Source organism: Schistocerca nitens, chromosome 1 (assembly GCF_023898315.1).
Source record: "Schistocerca nitens isolate TAMUIC-IGC-003100 chromosome 1, iqSchNite1.1, whole genome shotgun sequence".
NCBI classification, from domain to species: Eukaryota; Metazoa; Arthropoda; class Insecta; order Orthoptera; family Acrididae; genus Schistocerca; species Schistocerca nitens.
Genome location: NC_064614.1, coordinates 266,062,306 through 266,086,016, shown reverse-complemented (window position 1 = coordinate 266,086,016; position 23,711 = coordinate 266,062,306). Strand labels below are relative to the sequence as shown.

The following is a 23,711-nucleotide window of genomic DNA, read 5'->3' as shown; positions in this document are numbered from 1 at the left end:
CGTCACCTACTATCATGTTTAGCGCCAACAGTCAAGTATGAAGAAGGTGATGTTACGGCATGGGATGTTTTTCCTACTTAGTGTAAAGTCCCCTTATTGCACTTTAAAAAACACTAAATGCGGAAGAATATGAACACATTTTACGGCATTGTGTACTGCTACAGTAGAAGAATAGTTCGGAGACGAATATAGTACAATACACCCTGCTATAAAGCAGCATCTGTGAAGCAATGATTTGTGGATAACAACATTCCCGAAATTGACTCCCCTGCTCAAAGCCCTTACCTTAATCCTATGGAATACCTCTGGGATGAGTTAGAACGCCGACCTCGCTCCAGACCCCACCGTCCAACATCACTATCTTCTCCGGTTTCAGCTCACGAGGAAGAACGGGGTGTCATTCCTCCACAGGCATTCAGGCACTACATTAAAAGTGTCCACAGCAGAGTACGCCCAATATTAATGCCCTCTAACATGTACCTGGATACTTCTGAACAGATAAGAGCATCCAAATACGCTGGAAGCGGGGATGAGGGGTTGCGATTGGAAATATTTGGAGAAGGGGGGGGGGGCGATGGGGGAGATTTCCAGTTCCAGCATGCACCTGTTAACCAGGGAAAACCTCCGGGAAACCTTAGTTGCAATCGTAGGACCGGATCTATTTTTAACATACTTCTGAAATAATGTCGTACATTGTCGCTGAAAAAATTAATTTCTTTGTATATTTACGTATGTGTGAGTGCATACGTTTGTGCGTTACGATTATCGTGATTTTCTTTGTTTACTTATTTTTTATATACTTCCCTCCAACTCATGAGATATGGACACGTTATTGCAGGCTTTTCAGTAAAAAATATCTCATTAGTGTTCCAAAATGCAATTGTGGGAGCTCTGATCCCTTACCAGCCGCGTCGTAAGCCAAGAAATATATTGAAGCATCTACCGACGGAATTTTTTTTTCTGAAGAGAAAATCAAAAGATGACTGCAGAAAGGTTCTGTGTACCTTTAAGTATCTGCCCAAGATATGTGAAATGTCCAGAGCGTTCTAAGCGGCTTTCTTCAGACTTACAAGCACATTACTCTGCTCAGTGTCTTGGAACTACAATCCGCTTGCCCTCATTTTTAAGTGGCCAAAGTAAATGCCTTTCAAAACGTTCTTATGTTTCCTGGTACGCTATACTTATGGAGGAAAGAGTCTCTTTGAATAATTATTAATTTAACCTAAATGGTAAAGTAAATGAAGGCAAAATGGGGGAGTCAATGAGGGGCATCACTTTTGCATTAATTGATTAGCTGTCCTTACTTAATATTTAAGTTTTGGAAGAATGAAAAAAGACTCTTGACTAATTTTTTTTAAGAAGCAAGGACGTTAACATTAAAGGAAACAAAAGTAATTGCAGTGTTAAACTGAGAGGAGAGAACAAATAGGTGAAAAGAGTACACTGAGGGCCTGGACGGCTGGGAGGAACTGTCCACTGACGTGATAAACAAAGAAATAGCTGTGGGTTTGGAAGAAATAGGAGATGCAGTAGCGCAGAGTTTGACAGAGCTTTGGTGCACCTGCGATGAACCAGGCAAGAGGAACAAATTTTGTTTCTACGGAAATTTGTAGCAACACTGTTGAAGTGATAACCAGACAGCCATGTAAAATGTGAGACCGAATACATACAAACGGGCTTTCGGAAAAATATCATCAATATATTCCTTTACATAAATTCCTTTACATAAATTACATATATTCCTTTACATAAATGCGACAACTATCAGCTGTAGAGTCGTACATGCTATTTGCTGAGGGGACTGATGACCTCAGATGTTAAGTCCCATAGTGCTTAGAGCCATTTTGAACCTATTTGCTGAAAAGAACAATATACCGAAGAATGGAAAAAAACTGAGTATCGGGTAGATGATGATATGTTTGGAAAGGCACCAGAGAGTAGTTCTGACATTTGCGCTCAGTAATGGAGGTAAGACTTACGAAAAATCAAGACACCTTCAATGGATCTGACGACCTATAAAAAGCGTTCGACAACGTAAAGTGGTACAAGATGTTCGGAATTCTCAGAAATATAGATACAAGTCACGGGGAAAGACGGATAACATATAACACGTTCAATAACCAAGAAGAGAAAATAAGAATGGAAGACCACGAGAGTAATACTCCGATTAAAAAGTTCGTAAAGCCCGTATGACGTCTTTCTCCCCTAATGCTCGGTCTGCACACTGAAGAAGCATTTGTGGAAATAATAGAAAGATTCAGGATTAGGATTAAAATTCAAGGTGTAAAATGTCACTGTTAAGATTCGCTGATGGCATTGCTATCTTCAGTGAAAGTAGGGAAGAACTGCAGGAACTATTAAATGTAATTAATATTCTAACGAGCACAAAATATAGACTGAGAATAAAACAAAGACAAATGTATTGAGGAGGAGCAGACATGAGTTTAGCAATAAACTTACCAAGAAAATTACGGAAAGCGTGGATGACGAACGGAAGGGATTCTGCTAACTTGGAAATAAAATAGAGCAAGATGGAGGAAGCAAGGAGGAAATGAGAAGCAGGTTAGTAAACGCATATAGGTTTTGATTCTAGGAAAAAATTTCTGACAGAGTGCTTCTGGGACAGAGCGTTGTGAGGAAGTCAGTCATTGTTGTTGTTGTGGTCTTCAGTCCTGAGACTGGTTTGATGCAGCTCTCCATGCTACTCTATCCTGTGCAAGCTTCATCATCTCCCAGTACCTACTGCAACCTACATCCTTCTGAATCTGCATAGCGTATTCATCTCTTGGTCTCCCTCTACGATTTTTACCCTCCACGCTGCCCTCCCATGCTAAATTTGTGATCCCTTGATGCCTCAAAACATGTCCTACCAACCGATCCCTTCTTCTAGTCAAGTTGTGCCACAAACTCCTCTTCTCCCCAATCCTATTCAATACCTCCTCATTAGTTACGTGATCTACCCACCTTATCTTCAGCATTCTTCTGTAGCACCACATTTCGAAAGCTTCTATTCTCTTCTTGTCCAAACTAGTTATCGTCCATGTTTCACTTCCATACATGGCTACACTCCATACAAATACTTTCAGAAACGACTTCCTGACACTTAAATCTATACTCGACGTTAACAAATTTCTCTTCTTCAGAAACGCTTTCCTTGCCATTGCCAGTCTACATTTTATATCCTCTCTACTTCGACCATCATCAGTTATTTTACTCCCTAAATAGCAAAACACCTTTACTACTTTAAGTGTCTCATTTCCTAATCTAATTCCCTCAGCATCACCTGACTTAATTCGACTACATTCCATTATCCTCGTTTTGCTTTTGTTGATGTTCATCTTATACCCTCCTTTCAAGACACTGTCCATTCCTTTCAACGGCTCTTCCAAGTCCTTTGCTGTCTCTGACAGAATTACAATGTCATCGGCGAACCTCAAAGTTTTTACTTCTTCTCCACGAATTTTAATACCTACTCAGAATTTTTCTTTTGTTTCCTTTACTGCTTGCTCAATATACAGATTGAATAACATCGGGGAGAGGCTACAACCCTGTCTCACTCCTTTCCCAACCACTGCTTCCCTTTCATGCCCCTCAACTCTTATAACTGCCATCTGGTTTCTGTACAAATTGTAAATAGCCTTTCGCTCCCTGTATTTTACCACTGCCACCTTAAGTATTTGAAAGAGAGTATTCCAGTTAACATTGTCAAAAGCTTTCTCTAAGTCAACAAATGCTAGAAACGTAGGTTTGCCTTTTCTTAATCTTTCTTCTAAGACAAGTCGTAAGGTTAGTATTGCCTCACGTGTTCCAACACTTCTACGGAATCCAAACTGATCTTCCCCGAGGACCGCTTCTACCAGTTTTTCCATTCGTCTGTAAAGAATTCGCGATGGTATTTTGCAGCCATGACTTATTAAACTGATAGTTCGGTAATTTTCACATCTGTCAACACGTGCTTTCTTAGGAATTGGAATTATTATATTCTTCTTGAAGTCTGAGGGTATTTCGCCTGTCTCATACATCTTGCTCACCAGATGGTAGAGTTTTGTTATGACTGGCTCTCCCAAGGCCATCAGTAGTTCTAATGGAATGTTGTCTACTCCCGGGACCTTGTTTCGACTCAGGTCTTTCAGTGCTCTGTCAAATTCTTCCCGCAGTATCTTATCTCCCATTTCGTCTTCTTCTACATCCTCTTCCATTTCCATAATATTGCCCTCAAGTACATCGCCCTTGTATAAACCCTCTATATACTCCTTCCACCTTTCTACCTTCCCTTCTTTGCTTAGAACTGGGTTGCCATCTGAGCTCTTGATATTCATACAAGTGGTTCTCTTCTCTCCAAAGGTCTCTTTAATTTTCCTGTAGGCAGTATCTATCTTACCCCTAGTGAGACAAGCCTCTACATCCTTACATTTGTCCTCCAGCCATCCCTGCTTAGCCATTTTGCACTTCCTGTCGATATCATTTTTGAGACGTTTGTATTCCTTTTTGCCTGCTTCATTTACTGCATTTTTATATTTTCTCCTTTCATCAATTAAATTCAATATTTCTTCTGTTACCCAAGGATTTCTATTAGCCCTCGTCTTTTTACCTACTTGATCCTCTGCTGCCTTCACTACTTCATCCCTCAAAGCTACCCATTCTTCTTCTACTGTATTTCTTTCCCCCATTCCTGTCAATTCTTCCCTTATGCTCTCCCTGAAACTCTCTACAACCTCTGGTTCTTTCAGTTTAACCAGGTCCCATCTCCTTAAATTCCCACCTTTTTGCAGTTTCTTCAGTTTCAATCTACAGTTCATAACCAATAGATTGTGGTCAGAGTCCACATCTGCCCCTGGAAATGTCTTACAATTTAAAACCTGGTTCCTAAATCTCTGTCTTACCATTATATAATCTATCTGATACCTTTTAGTATCTCCAGGATTCTTCCATGTATACAACCTTCTTTTATGATTCTTGAACCAAGTGTTAGCTGTGATTAAGTCATGCTCTGTGCAAAATTCTACAAGGCGGCTTCCTCTTTCATTTCTTCCCCCCAATCCATATTCACCTACTATGTTTCCTTCTCTCCCTTTTCCTACTACCGAATTCCAGTCACCCATGACTATTAATTTTTCGTCTCCCTTCACTACCTGAATAATTTCTTTTAGCTCGTCATACATTTCATCTATTTCTTCATCATCTGCATGAGCTAGTTGGCATATAAACTTGTACTACTGTAGTAGGTATGGGCTTTGTGTCTATCTTGGCCACAATAATGCGTTCACTATGCTGTTTGTAGTAGCTAACCCGCACTCCTATTTTTTTATTCATTATTAAACGTACTCCTGCATTACCCCTATTTGATTTTGTATTTATAACCCTGTATTCACCTGACCAAAAGTCTTGTTCCTCCTGCCACCGAACTTCACTAATCCCCACTATATCTAACTTTAACCTATCCATTTCCCTTTTTAAATTTTCTAACCTACCTGCCCGATTAAGGGATCTGACATTCCACGCTCCGATCCATAGAACGCCAGTTTTCTTTCTCCTGATAACGACGTCCTCTTGAGTAGTCCCCGCCCGGAGATCCGAATGGGGGACTATTTTACCTCCGGAATATTTTACCCAAGAGGACGCCATCATCATTTAATCATACAGTAAAGCTGCATGTCCTCGGGAAAAATTACGGCTGTAGTTTCCCCTTGCTTTCAGCCGTTCGCAGTACCAGCACAGCAAGGCCGTTTTGGTTAATGTTACAAGGCCAGATCAGTCAATCATCCAGACTGTTGCCCCTGCAACTACTGAAAAGGCTGCTGCCCCTCTTCAGGAACCACATGTTTGTCTGGCCTCTCAACAGATACCCCTCCGTTGTAGTTGCACCTACGGTACGGCCATCTGTATCGCTGAGGCACGCAAGCCTCTCCACCAACGGCAAGGTCCATGGTTCCTGGAGGGGGAAGTCAGTCACGGACTGTGAGAAATCCGGAAAAGATCGAGACGTTTGAGATGTAGTGTTACAGAAAGATGCTGAAAGTAAATTTAACTGATAAGAAATGAAGAACTCCTCCTCAGAATCAGCGAGGAAAGGAGTTGGAGGAAAACACTGACTAAAAGAAGGGACAGGATGATGGGACACGAGTTAAGACTACGGGGAAAAATTTCCATGGTACGCGAGAAAGCCACAGAGGCCGAAAACTGTAGGAGATGACAGACACTGGAATACGTCCAACGAATAATAAGAGGAAGTCGTATCAGACCGCAACAAAATGGTTCAAATGGCTCTGAGCACTATGGGACTTAACATCTGAGGTCATCAGTCCCCTAGAACTTAGAACTACTTAAACCTAACTAACCTAAGTACATCACACACATCCATGCCCGAGGCAGGATTCGAACCTGCGACCGTAGCTGTCGCTGTACCAGACTGAAGCGCTTAGAACCGCTCGGCCACACTGGCCGGCTATCAGACCGCATCAAAATTAACAGAAGACTGATGGAAAAAAGTATGGAACAGACTTCCCTGCCCCCCCCCCCCCCACACACACACACACTCTCTCCTCTCTCTCTCTCTCTCTGGTGGTGGAAAATTTTCACTGCCAATATTTGGCCGGCAAGAGGTGGAGAGGTTCAAATGGCTTCGAGCACTATGGGACTTAACATCTGATGTCATCACTCTCCTAGAACTTTGAACTACTTAAACCTAACTAACCTAAGGACATCACACACATCCATGCGCGAGGCAGGATTAGAAGCTGCGACCGTAGCGGTCGCGAGGTTCCAGACCGAAGCGCCTAGGACCTCTCGGTCACATCGGCCGGTGATGGAGGGATGGTGCGGTGAAGTTCCTCATCACCTCATCATCACTCTTTGCACCAGTGTCATGGATTTCATTCCAAAACTCGCCGTCGTGTTTCATTATATGAGGGCATGCGACACTGTTGACGGTGATCGTCCGTCGGATGGGGACGTTAAGCTCGGCGGGCCCTTCGTGCCTTTCCAGACGAGTAGACTAAGTGTCGGCATGTGGTTTCACCCACTCCCTTCCCATTAACCGTAACAACACAAAGCCATTGCACAGTGAAGAGCCACAGAAACTGGTGCACCTGCCTAATATCGTGTGAGACCCTGCGAGGACGCACAAGCGCCACAACACGACGTGGCATGGACGCAACTAATATCTGAAGTAGTGCTGGAGGGAACTGACACCATGAGTCCTGCAGAGCTGCCCATAAATCCGTAAGAGTACGAGGGGTTGGAGATCTCTTCTGAACAGCATGTTGCAAGACATCTTAGATATGCTAAATAATGTTTATGTCTGATCGGTATAGTGGCCCGCGGAAGTGTTTAAACTCAGAAGAGCGTTCCTGGAGCTACTCTGTAGCAATTCTGGACGTGTGAGGTGTCGCATTGCCCTGCTGGAATTGTCCAAGTCCGTCGGAATGCACAATGGACATGAATGGATTCAGGTGATCAGGCAGGATACTTACGTACGTGTCACCTGTCAGTCGTATCTAGACGTAAATGATAATTAATTGAAACCCTCAGCTGTTGACAGGTATTGTTGATATATCTCGATGGGGACAGCTGAAAATGTATGCCCCAACCGGGACTCGAACCCGGGATCTCCTGCTTATATGGAAGACGCTCTATCCATCTGAGCCACCGAGAACACAGATGAATAGCGCGACTGTAGGGATTTATCCTTTGCACGCTTCCCGTGAGACCCACATTCCCAACTGTCCAAAATCTAAATGTGTAATGTTCCTAACAGATATTTGCCCAGTTTGGACAGTTGGGAATGTGGGTCTCACGGGAAGCGTGTAAGGGATAAATCCCTGCAATCGCGCTATTCATCTGTGTCCTCGGTGGCTCAGATGGATAGAGCGTCTACCATGTAAGCAGAAGATCCCGGGTTCGAGTCCTGATCGGGACACACATTTTCACCTGTCCCAATCGAGGTATATCAACAACACCTGTCGGCAGCTGAGGGTTTCAATTAATTATCATTTATTCTAGAGAAGCTGCACAGTCATCAATTGTATCTGTTCTTTCAGGAACAGTTACTATCTTCATACGTAATTAGACGTATCAGGGGTCCCATATCACACCAACTGCTCACGCCCCTCACCATTACAGAGTCTCCACCAGCTTGAACAGTACCCCTGCTGACATGTAGGGTCCATGGATCCTGAGGTTCTCTCCATATCCGTACACGTCCATGCGCTCGATACAATTTGAAACGAGACTCGTCTGGCCAGGCAACATGTTTCCAGTCATCGACAGTCCAACGCCGGTGTTAACGGGCCCAGGCGAGGCGTAAAGCTTTGTGTCGTGTAGTCAACAAGGGTACACGAATGGGCCTTCGGCTCCAAAAACCCACATCGATGACGTTTCGTTTAATGGTTCGCACGCTGACACTTTTTGATGGCCCAGCATTAAAAACTGCAGCAATTCGCGGAAGCGTTGCGGTTTTGTTACGTTGAACGTTTCTCTTCAGTCGTCGTTGGTCCCGGTCTTGCAGAATCCTTTCCCGGCCGCAGCGATGTCGGAGATTTGTTGTTTTATCGGATTCCTGATATTCATGGTACACTCGTGAAATGGCCATACTACGAAGTCCACACTTCATCGCTGCCTCGGAGGTGCTGTGTCCCATCGCTCGTGTGACGACTGTAACACCACATTCAAACTCATTTGAATCTTGATAACCTGCCATCGTAGCAACAGTACACGATCTAACAACTGCGCCAGACGCTTGTTGTCTTATATAGATATTTCGGACCGCAGCACCGTATTCTGCCTGTTTATGCGTCTCTGTATTTGAATACGCAGTGTATACCAGTTTCCTTGGCGCCTCAGTGTATAAGCACCCACAACAGTTGTCCACACGACACAGCTATACACTTGACACTACGTACTTGCAGCATGTCGGAGGAAGGCAAACACTCCACTATGGTCTTGCCTAGAATGGCGATGGAGGGTTCTTGCATTCGCCCCCCTGCTCTCACATACAGCGTATTGAACTACTTTGAGTGACAGCTATCCATATTCGTGATTTTACATTTCCTGTGTTGCGGTATAACGTTTAATATGATTGTGCACTTAGTCGTTCTCTAAACCACTACACATTCTAGATTATACGTATCATTATAACAGTGCCTCTCAGAAGCCAAACCGTCTAACTCCATTTTTTATCATTTTTCTGCTTATGATACCGAAAATTTCACAAACATGTGTATTTTCAGTATCCAAAGATGTTTAACCTCCATTCATTAATTATTGCACCGTAGGTTACAATAGTTTCCATGGCAACCGAACATTTCGTTGCAGCTTTCGTAGACCAAAGTGACTGACTTCAATTTTCTTGTATGCATTTTCATAACGTTTTCTTCTTCGTATTTAACCTAAGTATTCTATTCGCCCTCCTTAATACTGATTTTACGTGATCGTCGCACTACATATCGAGTTTAAGTATACCCCTAAATAATTATACGTAAAGCTAACGACATCAGTTGCACAGCATAAACGAAACTCTTACGTATACAATTTTGTTTGTCATGATGTCGATAACGAAGAAGGTTTTATTTGAGTAGGGCCAGAAGTAGAAGGTTCTCGAGTCACGAGAATTAGCTACATGCTAGAAACAGCACGTAACAAACAAAGCAAAAGACCACAATCATATTCCGTCTTATTCAGAGTCTTTCACCGTCAGAATCGAAATCCAAAAACTGTGTTAATCATGCTGAAGCTTCTGCAAAGTTCTGCAATCAAAGCGGATATTACTGATTTAAAATTATTAATCCTTGGACGCAGTTATCTGCTAAATGACTCCGACTGCGCAGTAATTAAATCTAAAGTGAGAAAATCACAATACTACTTCTCACCAGAAGATTGTTACAATTCAGTTCGGTACTGCAAAACAAAGAACTCCTTTTCAGCAGCTGAAATGAATCACAATGATTTTTTGTTTACAAAGGCTCTTGAGGGCACCATATCAAACCAAAAGAAGACAGTCGACGGCTTACCAGTACATTGGCTTGACATTCGATGGATTCGGTTGCAGACTTTTCTATTTCACGACTCTACAGTACAAGACCGCATTTGATAAGATTTTCCATTCCTTACGATGAAGTTGAAGATATCTACAGCAGATAGTCAACCTGAAAGTGAAAATATAAACCAGAATGCAATATACACTAGTATTCACTCCATCAGCAAGGATAAAGAGGGCAGCTCCCGCGTCCCTCCTAAGAAATATGCCTCCTGTGAATCGTGATTACTGCAAAAAGACATTGGAAGTTGTAGTGAAATAAAAAGTGAACTTTTTTCGTTGGCAATTTGACTAACTCCTGAAGAAATACAAATGTTCTATTGTTTTCTGTTCAAGAGACTATGTATGCTGTGTTTTCAACAAACTTTTACATCACACAAAATTATAATTGCATAGTAATATTATAATGAATAGAAATCTGAGTTTAATTGAAGCTGAATTTTCAATGTGCATTTAACTATAATCTCAGTTTTCTCAGTTCCTGTTTGCACTGGAATTAGGCAGTTTGGCCTCTGCCTGGCACATTATGCTATTCCTAAATTATGTCACGGATGGCTTAGCGTGTTGCGTCCTCGGGGTCTTTCGCGGCGGCACGTCCGAGTAAAATCTTCTCGGTTTTCAAGCCGCGTCAATTCGAATAAAAATCTCGATCTTTCGATGGCCATCTCCGCCATCGTCGTCAGCGGTTTTACTCCTGACGACGGTTACGGAGATGGTCATCGAAAGATCGAGATTTTTATTTGAATTGACGCGGCTTGAAAAATGAGATTTTATTCCAGCTTGGCGTGTTTTACACACACGGAACGTATCGCTTCTACTGTTCTCACTAAATCACGTTGATGAGGTGCTGGATACAAGGATCGTACACAGCGCTACAGATTCCACAACAGATGAGGTTGCAGTGTCATGAAAACATGATTTACGCTTCTAAATGCAAATGAAACGACACTCCTAACAACAATATGCAAACTACTTGTTATTTTTTCCTTGCGATTGGAATTATACAAGAGAATATGTGAACGATACATCCCCATACGAGGGTATCATTGTGTGCCCTTGATAATTAGACATTTATCCTGTTTATGTTCCTGCTCTAGCGGGAGCAATGATACATCCTGGCGGGAGCAATGATACATCCTGGTGAGTTTTCGTAAGATTGCTACCAGGGATTAATTCAGTAGTCAAAGCATAGATGAGCTGATTCGACTTCTGAAGGTTTGTGTTTGCAAGCTGCTGAACCAGTGAAACCAAATTCTAATTGAATGTGTAATATCCATGCAACAAAATTCGTAATACAGTTATTAACGTTATGTTTCATTTCTGTTGCAGCCATCGATCATTCACAAGATCGTTATGAAGGCAATCATCAACGCGCTGCTGGAAGAAGACAGAGTGTGAGTACAGTATTCATTTTCAAAGCTATGTGATTCGCTTGACAATAAAATAATATTTCAGTACAGAATTACACGAGAGACACCTATAGGGTGTATCAAAATTAACAGCTAAAAACCGAAACCGGTGAAAGTATGCGATTTCTTGTTTAGGTAGGCCATTTCTGAAACTTGAGATTAGACGGGGTACTTGATCGAAAAGTTTACATTTCAAGTACTTTTATACTAATTACGACAATATTTCATATTGGAAGTTAGTGGCGGCTTGTAAACACACATTCTTACTATGTCCAAAATGGCTCGTTTGCGGACCCATATTTACTGGAACATTTTTAATTGTACGTTCTAAGACCAAAAAAAAAAACTCACCACGAAAAAATTATCCGAATGGGACGGGAATCGATAGTTGTGATGTAGAGACAAACAAATGATTACAATTCCAGAAAAAAGTGGATAATTTATTCAAGAGAAAGAGCTCCTCAAATTGAGCAACTCAATAACCCGTTGGCGCACCTCTGGCCCATGTGCAGGCAATTATTCCGCTTGGCGTTGATTGACAGAGTTGTTGGATGTCCTCCTGAGGGATATCGTGCCAAATTCTGCCCAACTGACGTGTTAGATCGTCAAAATACCGAGACGGTTGGATCGCCCTCCCCACAATGCTCCAAGCGTTCTCAAATAGGGAGAGATCCGGCAACCTTACTGGCCGTGGCAGGGTTTAGCAATCACGAAGATGAGCAGTAGAAACTTTCGCCATTTGCGGACGGGCATTATCTTGCTGAAATGTAAGCTCACGATGGATCGCCATGAAGGGCAACAAAACGCGGCGTAGAATATCGTCGACGTAACGCTGTGCTGTAAGCGGGGGCCAGGGTAATAACCAAGGGGGTCGTACTATGAAATGAAATGGCACCTCAGACCATCATTCCGGGTTGTCGCGACGTAAGCGAGTGACAGTCGGGGTGGTTTCCCACAGCTATCTGGAGCATCTCCAGATATGGCTTTGCTGGTCATCGTGGCTTAGTTCGAAGCGGGACTCCTCACTTAAGACATTTCTACTCCAGTCAATGAGATTCCAAACCGAAGACGCCTCCAGCAATGTTGCCGGAGCTCTCCCCAACTGATAAGGTTTGGAGGACTAGTGGTAGGGCACTCAAACCAGCTCGGGATTTTCAAGATAACGCGCCAATTGGACAGAATTTGGCACGATATTTCTCAGGAGGACTTCCAACAACTCTATCAGTCAATGCCAAGCAGAATAACTGCTTGCATAAGAGCCGGAGGTAGACCAAAGCGTTATTGGTTCAAATGGCTCTAAGCACTATGGGACTCAACATCTGAGGTCATCAGTCCCCTAGACTTAGAACTACATAAACCTAACTAACCTCAGGACATCACGCACATCCATGCCCGAGGCAGGATTCGATCCTTCGACCGCAGCAGCATCGCGGTTCCGGACTGAAGTGCCTAGAACCTCTCGGCCAAAGAGGGCGGCAAAGAGTTATTGATTTGCTCAATTTGTGAAGCTCTTTCCTCGAATAAATTATTTTATTTTTCTGAAAGTGTAGTCATTTTTTTGGCTGTACATGTAAATCACATCTACCGATTTCCATCCTATTAGAATAATTCCTTCGTGGCGTGTATTTTTTTCTTGGAGTATATTATCGTATACTTTCACCCATGTCGGTGGTTCTTATTCAGTATGATACCTGTATATTACGGTCCCATAGTCCACGAAGCATCTCGTCACTCACCGACGTACTCCGAGGAAGGTGCGGAATGTCACCAGACTCGCTTTCGGGAGGGAAGTGATTCCAAACCCATCCAGCCATCCAGATTTAGGTTTCCCGTGAGTACCCCGAGTCATTTACAGAAAATACTGTGATGCTTTCGTTGAAAATGTCACAGTTGATATCCTTCCTCACCCCGAACTTGTGTTTCATCTCTAATGCCCCTGTCGTTAAGGGGATGTTAAATCCAAATGAATTTTCTTCAATAGTAGACTAATATTAAAAGCCATCCATGTAATCCTGCTGAGAAATGTACTGGGTAGTTAGTGCAAACGTTGATTCTCAATGGATAGATTTTGTTATTGTAAGTTTCATTCACTACGGCCGGGAGGGGGTTGCTGGTAAGTTGATAAGTCCTTGGCTTTATACAGAAAAATGCTAATAGGGCATTGAAAAAAATTATTTACTCAACATATTCCCCATTGAGCTCAACACATCTATGGCATATTTATTCAAAAAATGGTTCAAATGGCTCTGAGCACTATGCGACTTAACTTCTGAGGTCATCAGTCGCCTAGAACTTAGAACTCTTTATTCAAAAAATGGTTCAAATGGCTCTGAGCACTATGCGACTTAAATTCTGAGGTCATCAGTCGCCTAGAACTTAGAACTAATTAAACCTAACTAACCTAAGGACATCACACACACCCATGCCCGAGGCAGGATTCGAACCTGCGACCGTAGCGGTCGCTCGTTTCCAGACTGTAGCGCCTAGTACCGCACGGCCACTCCGGCCGGCCATCTTTATTCCATCTTCTCAGCTTCTTTACCCCATCCAAGAAAATATCGATTGTACTACAAACCACTCATCTTTAGCCTTTCTGACTTCCTCAGTGTTCAGGATTCGTCATCCCTGGAGATGTTTCTCGAGGTTTTGGAACAAAGGTGGCCAAGTCAGGTAAATAGGGTGGATGTTAGAGGATTTCAAAGTCTGCCATGATTTATACTGCGTGTTGGCCGCCTTGTTAGGAGGGACGTTGTCTTTCAGAAACAAGATTCCTTTCCTCGGCTTTCCTCGATCTTTGAAGACCAATTGCAGCTTTAAGTAGTCAATAACCAGGTTCATATGGCTCTGAGCACTATGGGACTTAACTTCTGAGGTCATCAGTCCCCTAGAACTTAGAACTACTTAAACCTAACTAACCTAAGGACATCACACACATCCATGCCCGAGGCAGGATTCGAACCTGCGACCGTAGCGGTCGCGTGGTTCCAGACTGTAGCGCTCGGCCACCCCGGCCGGCAGTCAATAACCAGTATTCCATCTTTACTCCAAGTGATGGACGCGAGCAACTTGTCTGCTGCTCCTTGTGTTTTGAGTTTCTTCGGACCTGGAGAACACTGCGTCTCCATTCTTTGGACTGTGCATATCCATGTTTCATCCATGGTAACGGAACGATCCAAAAATCCCGAATGATCCCGACGATAGTGGACCAAAATGCACTGTGAAGCAATCAATTGTTCAAGCTTTTGGTCTGCATTGAAACACATGGGTAGCCATTTGGTTGAGAACTTTCTCACCTCCAACATCTCATGATTAATATGAACGCCATGTTCTCGGGATGTTCCCAGAGTGTCTTCTATCTTTCTAGCAGTTATTATCCGTCCATCCACGATCCCGGAATGAGCACGTCTACGGTTTCCAGAACTGTAACTTGAGTTGGCCTTCCAGAGTGCTCCACATCTTCAGTACTGAAATGCAGAAACCCAGTTGTTGATAGTGGAGTAGGGAGGGCAGTTACCACCGAATGTACCAGACAAATTTGTTTGGCCGTGTTCCTATTTAATAAAAGAAACTTAACTACAGCACGACTCTCTTGCACTGTGAATTCTCGATTTTCTTGTGCCATGCTCACTTGAAGCCCGCATAGAAAAATAAAAAGCAATGTTACTGCTGCACACTTACTGTCACATACAAAGCAAGGAACAAGTTTTAATACCAAAACATCAGAATTAATGTACGTCCATGTTAACTAGGAAAAGCTAAGGACTGATCAGCAACCCCTCGTACATCACTTATCTTGACATGGGGTCCCGCTGCAGACGCTACATATCAGTACAAACACGACTCTAGTGACAAAGTGAAGCGCAAAAGTTATAGGAATAAGTTCACTCAATGTACATAGAAACAAGAACTCGTGCCAGGGGAGTGTGCGCTGATATGAAACTTCCTGACAGATTAAAACTGCGTGCCGGACCGAGACTCGAACTCGGGACTTTTGCCTTTCACGGGCAAGTGCTCTACTAACTGAGCTACCCAAGCACAACTCACAGCGCGTCCTCACAGCTCTACTTCTGCCAGTACCTCGTCTCCTACCTTCCAAACTTTACAGAATCTCTCCTGCGAACCTTGCAGAACTAGCACTCCTGAAAGAAAGGATATTGCGGAGACATGGCTTAGCCACAGCCTGGGGGATGTTTCCAGTTCTGCAAGGTTCGCAGGACAGCTTCCGTTAAGTTTGGAAGGTAGGAGACGAGGTACTGGCAGAAGTAAAGCTGTGAGGAGGTGGCGTGAGTCGTGCTTGGGTAGCTCAGATGGTAGAGCATTTGCCCGCGAAAGGGAAAGGTCCCGAGTTCGAGTCTCGGTCCGGCACACAGTTTTAATCTGCCAGGAAGTTTCAAGAACTCGTGCGTCATTAAAAAAATATAGCACCGATAAACATTCATTGATCGAGTTAGAAAAATACAAAATCACAGAGGGAACAGATTGTGCAAAGTGCAACGTGTAAACGTGCATTAGAACGCAGGCCATATTTTCCCATTTTAAATGGTAAAGCAAGAGACTGTAGAAAGAGATATATGATCAAGTTTTCGCCATTACATTATTCTAATATATGTTTGTTTTATGTTTAGAAAAATAATTTAGTTGCACGAGTTCTAGACAGATATTACACGTGTAATTTACAGAACGATAGAAAGTTAAATCTTCAATTTTCATGTTGTTTCGAAGGAATTTGGCCGGCAGCTGTGGCCGAGCGGTTCTAGGCGCTTCAGTCCGGAACCGCGCTGCTGCTACGGTCGCAGGTTCGAATCCTGCCCCGCGTATGGATGTGTGTGATGCCGTTAGGTTTAAGTAGTTCTAAGTCTAGGGGACTGATGACCTCAGATGTTAAGTCCCATAGTCCTTAGATTCATTTGAACCATTTTTGAAGGAATTTGCTGTGAAATATGACCTGCACCTAGTTTCACCATGTTCTGACAACATATTAAAATAAATTATCAACCGTCAATTTGTGTGTGTGTGTGTGTGTGTGTGTTTGGTTATCTGGGTACTTCATCTAGTTCTTCAGTTTTTAGTAACAATAAGAACGTTAAGACAAAATGTTTACAGCGTTTATGATGGAGCGAGCAAGACTGAAACAAACTTGCAATATTGTAGTCACTAACTTCTTCCTTTCCTTTGATGTGAAACTATCGTTTTTCATCCTGATGTCGCAGCTTTGTGAGAAATTCAACTCGACTCCAGAAACACAAACATAGAAGCTGCATACGTGCGTTCTACTGATCGATGTTGCTAAACACAAGGGACCTGGAACCACACTAAGTAATCGAACGCGTATTGCAGGCAAACATTTGCTTACCGTGGAAATAACAGCAGCACGTGTCTTAGCCAAATGCCAGAGTTTCGCCTCGAGTCTCTGTAGCCTGTTGTCTTCTGAGAGGACCGACCACTGAATTAACAGTGTTTGCGACGAAGGTGTTTAAACGTGCACGGCATTTCCTTGGGAGCACATCGTTTCCTCTGCTGGCAAATATACACTCAACTAGGGAAAGAATATACTACGTTAAGTGCTGCCTTAGCAACAGTGATACATACATAGAGGAATTTTTAAGCTCTGTTGCCGTGCTTGGACAGCAGGAAAACCGTGGCCTGGTCACGTGAGTCCAGATTCCAGTTGGTAAGAGCAGATGGTAGGATTCGAAAGATTGACCCTTGTTAATTAACATCACAGAATAAGCTGTAAATGACCGCGGTTGACATCGATGTAGCTCTGTGCTCCATTAATCAAACTGTGAGACACGCATAGCATCTCTGCCTAATGGATAGCAAGAATAGCATTTTCAGTAATCTGCTGTATCTCTTCCACGGTGTGGGGATCGTTTTGGCCCATTTGCCTCTTCGATTAGCCCCAGGTAAAAATCACAGGGAGAGAGACGGCTAGGATCGAGGTGGCTAGGATAAGGCACTGCCTCTACTTATTGTCCTATCCCCGTCGAACACCTAATGAACTCGTGACAATGTCGTTGAAGAGATGTGTGTTGTTGCTCCATCTTCCTGAAAATATCCATGCAGCCGTTCTTCTTCTGTGAGTTGCTTCACGTATGGATTAAACAAAAGATATACCAGTTAGCTTTAACACTATGATGAAAGAGTCTTATTACAATGTGGACACCGGACACGGCGCAACAAAAACCGATCCTGAGATTACGCAACGGTTCTTCAAAGTATTGATGAGTGTTTTTTAGCGCATAATATCGCGTGTTCTATGAATTTACATACCTAGAAACACTGAACCAAGCCACATCCGAAGAAATAAAAAACAATCCTAAAGTCTTGATTCCCTTTCACTCAGAATCCACCTCAGACACGTGACAGCAACCGAATGGTGCATTGAAATCACGGTTTCCAACATTTTCTGTGATGATCAGTTCTCCTGTTCTTTTACGAAGATCAGCTCCGCAATAGTCTGTACACTGAGGTGACAAACTCAGGCGATAGAGATAAGCGCATATACATCTACATCTACATCTACATTTATACTCCGCAAGCCACCCAACGGTGTGTGGCGGAGGGCACTTTACGTGCCATTGTCATTACCTCCCTTTCCTGTTCCAGTCGCGTATGGTTCGCGGGAAGAACGACTGCCGGAAAGCCTCCGTGCGCGCTCGAATCTCTCTAATTTTACATTCGTGATCTCCTCGGGAGGTATAAGTAGGGGGAAGCAATATATTCGATACCTCATCCAGAAACGCACCCTCTCGAAACCCGGACAGCAAGCTACACCGCAATGCAGAGCGCCTCTCTTGCAGAGTCTGCCACTTGAGTTTGCTAAACATCTCCGTGATGCTATCACGCTTACCAAATAACCCTGTGACGAAACGCGCCGCTCGTCTTTGGAACTTCTCTATCTCCTCCGTCAACCCGATCTGGTACGGATCCCACACTGATGAGCAATACTCAAATATAGGTCGAACGAGTGTTTTGCAAGCCACCTTCTTTGTTCATGGACTACATTTTCTAAGGACTCTCCCAATGAATCTCAACCTTACCAACAATTGATTTTATATGATCATTCCACTTCAAATCGTTCCGCACGCATACTCCAGATATTTTACAGAAGTAACTGCTACCAGTGTTTGTTCCGCTATCATATAATCATACAATAAAGGCTCCTTCTTTCTATGTATTCGCAATACATTACATTTGTCTATGTTAAGGGTTAGTTGCCACTCCCTGCACCAAGTGCCTATCCGCTGCAGATCTTCCTGCATTTCGCTGCAATTTTCTAATGCTGCAACTTCTCTGTATACTACAGCATCATTCGTGAAAAGTCGCATGGAACTTCCGACACTATCTACTAGGTCATTTATATATATTGTGAAAAGCAATGGTCCCATAACACTCCCCTGTGGCGCGCCAGAGGTTAGTTTGACGTCTGTAGACGTCTCTCCATTGAGAACAACATTCTGTGTTCTGTTTGCTAAAAACTCTTCAATCCAGCCACACAGCTAGTCTGATATTCCGTAGGCTCTTACGTTGTTTATCAGACGACAGAGCGGAACTGTATCGAACGCGTTCCGGAAGTCAAAGAAAATAGCATCTACCTGGGAGCCTGTATCTAATATTTTCTGGGTCTCATGAACAAATAAAGCGAGTTGGGTCTCACACGATCGCTGTTTCCGGAATCCATGTTGATTCCTACAGAGTAGATTCTGGGTTTCCAGAAACGACATGATACGCGAGCAAAAAACATGTTCTAAAATTCTACAACAGATCATCAGAGATATAGGTCTATAGTTTTGCGCATCTGCTCGACGACCCTTCTTGAAGACTGGGACTACCTGTGCTCTTTTCCAATCATTTGGAACCTTCCGTTCCTCGAGAGACTTGCGGTACACGGCTGTGTATAATCGAATTGGTATCCCGTCAGGTCCAGTGGACTTTGCTCTGTTGAGTGATTCCAGTTGCTTTTCTATTCCTTGGACACTTATTTCTATGTCAGCCGTTTTTTCGTTTGTGCGAGGATTTAGAAAAGGAACTGCAGTGCGGTCTTCCTCTGTGAAACAGCTTTGGAAAAAGGTGTTTAGTATTTCAGCTTTATGATCACTGATTCCCTGTTCTGCGCTCACAGATTGAAGTAGTGCCGCTTACACAAGGTATAAAAGGGCTGCGCGCTACGCATGGCCTTAAATGAAACCATTTTAACAGCATTAACAGCTGTTACTCTAATTTTTATTGCATTACCTTCGTCTTGCCTAATGATTCAGTAAATGGAATAATCACAGTTAAAACATTTGTACTCATATGATTCATGTGAAAAGATTTCCGATGCAGCTATGGCTGCGCGACGGGAATTAACAGGCTTTGAACGCGGAATGGTAGTAGGAGCTAGACATATAGAACGTTCCATTTCGGAAATCATTAGGCAACTCCGAGATCCGCAGTGTCAGGAGTAAGCCAAGAGTACCAAATTTCAGTCATTACCTCTCACAGCGCACAACGCATTGGACAACGGCCTTCACTTGGCGACCGAGAGCAGCGGCTTTTCCCTAGAGTTGTCAGTGCTAACAGACAAGCAACACTGCGTGAAATAACTGCAGATACGTACGTGGGACTATGAAGAACGTATCCATTAGGACAGTGAGGCGATATTTGACATTAATGAGCTATGGGGGCAAACGACCGGCGTGAGTGCCTTTGCTAACTGCACGGCATCGCCTGCAGCGCCTCTCCTGGCTTCTGGAACGCCGCTTGGACAGCAGGAAAACCTTGGCCTGGTCACATGAGTCCAGATTTCAGCTGGTAAGAGCTGATGGTAGGGTTCGATCGTGGCACAGACCCCAGGAAGACATGGACCCAAAATTTCAACAAGGCGTTGTGCAAGCTGGTGAGGGTTGAGTTTACATGGAATGGACTGTATCCTCTGTCCGCCTGAAACAGCCACTGAATGAAAATAGTTATGTTCGGCTATTTGGAGACAATTTCAGCCATTCATTGACTTCATATTTCCAAAGAATGATGGAATTTTTATCGATGACAATGCCCCATTGTTTACGATTAGTTGGAAGAACTGGTCAGTTCGAGCAAAACGTTTGGCAACCCAGATCGCCACCCAGATCGACATGAATCCCATCAAACATTTATGGAACATCATCGGGAGGTCAGTTCGTCCACAAAATCCTGTACCAGTAAGACTTTCGCAATTGTGTAAAAACCATCTCAGCTATGCATTTGCGTAAATTAGCATAAAAGTTATCGGATATACATTTTTCCATGATTTATATTGGCCGTAAATATGTAAAATCTGTCCATTTAATCCCATAAACCTCAGAGCAATAAACGGGGCGCAGAATATCGTTGACTCACCGCTGTGCTGTATGAGTGCTGCTGGTCATAACCAACAAGGTCCTGCTATGAAACGAAATGACACCCCAGACCACCACTCCTGGTTGTCGCGCGGTATGGCGGACAACTGTCAGGTTTGTATCCCACCGCCACCCGTGACGTCTCCAGACACGTTTTCGAACCTGAAATTTCAATGATTGGAGAAGAACAGTCTTCAGTGAAGAGTCGCGCTTCGAACTGAGCCCCGATGGACCGCAAAGACGTGTCTCGAGACGCTGCAGACAGAGGTAGGATACCAACGTAATTGTCGCTCGCTACAACCGGAAACTATGGTCTGGGGTGCTACTTCATTTCATGCTAGGACCCCTTTGGTTGTCATTCGCATCACCCATAGAGCACAGCTGTAAGTCAACGATATTCTACGGCCCGTTTTGTTGCCCTTCATGGCAAGCCATCCTGGGCTTACATTTCAGCAAGATAAAGCCCGCCTGCACAAAACGAGAATTTCTACTGCTTGTCTTCCTGCTTGCCAAGTCCTACTTTGGCCAGTTATGGTGACGGATCTCTCTCCAACTGAGAACGTTTGGAGCGTTATGGGCAGGGTTCTTCAATCAGCTCTGGATTGTGAGGTAACGGAGCAGTCGTCGCGCCCTGAAAATATTCTAAGTCCGTGCCGAACGGCCAGCCGGGACCCGGCAGCAAACACGTAGTGCCAAACGTTAGCCACACGAGAGGGGTAGCCCCAGCGTGCGGTCCATCGAACACATGGCTAGGAATTCCTTGGTGACACTGTGCGCCAGGAGGGCAAAAGATGGCGGACTTTGTGAAACCTTAATGGCAGAATTTTGGTAAACATTTCTGGAATACAGTGATCAATTAATTGTTATATTTAGATTAAAGTTCAGTCTTGATCACGTTATGTCTGTTTTAATGAGTAACCGGTTTCGGTTTTTTTTTATAAAACCATCTTCAGACCCATTGGCTCCTTTTGGCTGGTAGGTGGAGCTCCCCTTGCTGCTGTGCACAGCAGCAAGGGGAGCTCCACCTACCAGCCAAAAGGAGCCAATGGGTCTGAAGATGGTTTTATAAAAAAAACCGAAACCGGTTACTCATTAAAACAGACATAACGTGATCAAGACTGAACTTTAATCTAAATACTTAATGGCAGACATTTTACAATTGGTATAGAAATTAATAGTAGCCAGATGAATCATGATACCTCAAAAAGAAACATGTACATTACTATTATTTGCACCACGATTCTGATGGTGTAATCAGCTTTTCCATATCGTTATTAATTTAAAGTTTAGTATCTGATGGTAAATTATACAAGTAACACCCAAAACGAATTTCCAAAATATAAACGCTACATCCGATTTTGTCGATCGCCATGTCTTTAGAAAGCTATTAGTGTAAACCTAAATTGGTATGAATTACAGGCATGACACTTGAATAATACATGAGTTATTAGAGGTCAAAGTGGCCGATTACTGTCGATCGCGACAGGCCGTAAGTACTCCACAGTTAAACGAAAAGACGGTAGCAGCATGCTTATAAATATTTTTATTCATCTACGTCTTTGTTTATATCCGATATATACTATTCATGAAGAAATTTATTAAATATTTACTGTGTTTTAGAAAGCACGGAGACATTAGGCTACTGGCCTACTTTTTGTTCTATTCCTTTTATATATGTTTATTTAATTTGTTTATGTATTTAATAATGTGTGTTAGAGCGTGTTTATGGGCCAGCAGTAGGAATGTTTTTTTTTTTAATTTCAAGTTATTTAAATGTAACTCCAGTATTTAGTATGTGTTTAAATATGTTTGTGAGTGTAAGTTGGCTTAGAGACATGGAGGGAGCGCTCTAGCCAATCACAGAGCTCGTTAATGGTGAGACTGTATGGAAGTGGGGGAGGAGGATCGTTTCGAGAGAGAACTGGGCAGTTCTGGGGGAAGGGCAGTGCTGGACGGGACGGCACAGGACACGGGAAGTGCTGGACGCGATGGCGCGACGGACGAGGAGTCGGCGGAAAGACTTGGACAGTGGAGCAGTTTGCGCATGGTTGCAGAGGATAGAAATATTTCGGAGTGCCAACCTGTGCTCGTGTGTGATTTCCATGGCTTCTGCAGTGAAGATGTAGTATGCGTTCAGAAGTGAATATCTCGCGAGCTATGTTGCTGTTCATAACTAATTACGTGAAGTAGGAATATATTGTTTCCCTGTTATTCAACTTTTATTTTATTTAATTGCTGGACCGTGGAGACCAATAAGTGTTTTGCAGAAATATACCACATTCTCAAAAGTACTTCTACTATCGTACTCATCATTTAAAGTCGCTAAGATAGTACCTGCAGATTTTATTTAACTGTAATCTTCCATTTATAAATTTATATGTTACATTCATAATTCGCAATTGCCAAGTGATAGAAACCTTCGACCATTCGATTCATGTGAGTATTCTTATCGTATACTGTAGACTCAGCAGTATTTGGCCTGTAATGCGGCAACTACGTATCCCAGCCCCTAGACAACGAAACCAGCCAAAATTTTTCATATTCCAACGCTGAGTAGGGGGGTACGTAGTTGAGGGCCACCTCATTTCATTCATTTTCAATTTGAAAGCCCACAGGATTTTGACGATCTAATTCTCTAGTTGGACAGAATTTGGCATGATGTTTCTCAGAAGTACATAAAACAACTGTTTCAATCAATGCCAAGCCGAATAACTGCTTGCATAAGAGCCAGAGGTAGCCTAACGCTTTATTGACTCCCTTATTTTATAAAGCTCTTCCTCTTGAACAAATCATCCATTTTTTCTGCAATTGTAATCATTTGTTCGTGTGTACATGTACATCACTTCAAGCGACTTCCTACGCATTTGGGTAATTCCTTTGTGAAGTGTCCTCTTTTTTGTCTTACAATTA

General features: G+C 43.1%; 1 protein-coding gene across 1 annotated transcript in view; it reads left to right on the top strand.

Annotated features, from left to right (window-relative positions):
• LOC126235368 (probable E3 ubiquitin-protein ligase HECTD2) overlaps positions 1 to 23,711 on the top strand; it is a 313,075-nt gene that overhangs the window by 172,120 nt on the left and 117,244 nt on the right. The window contains exon 5 of the mRNA XM_049944094.1: positions 11,363 to 11,427. Coding sequence (XP_049800051.1) covers positions 11,363 to 11,427 — 65 coding nt within the window. The remainder of the gene's footprint in view (positions 1 to 11,362; positions 11,428 to 23,711) is intronic.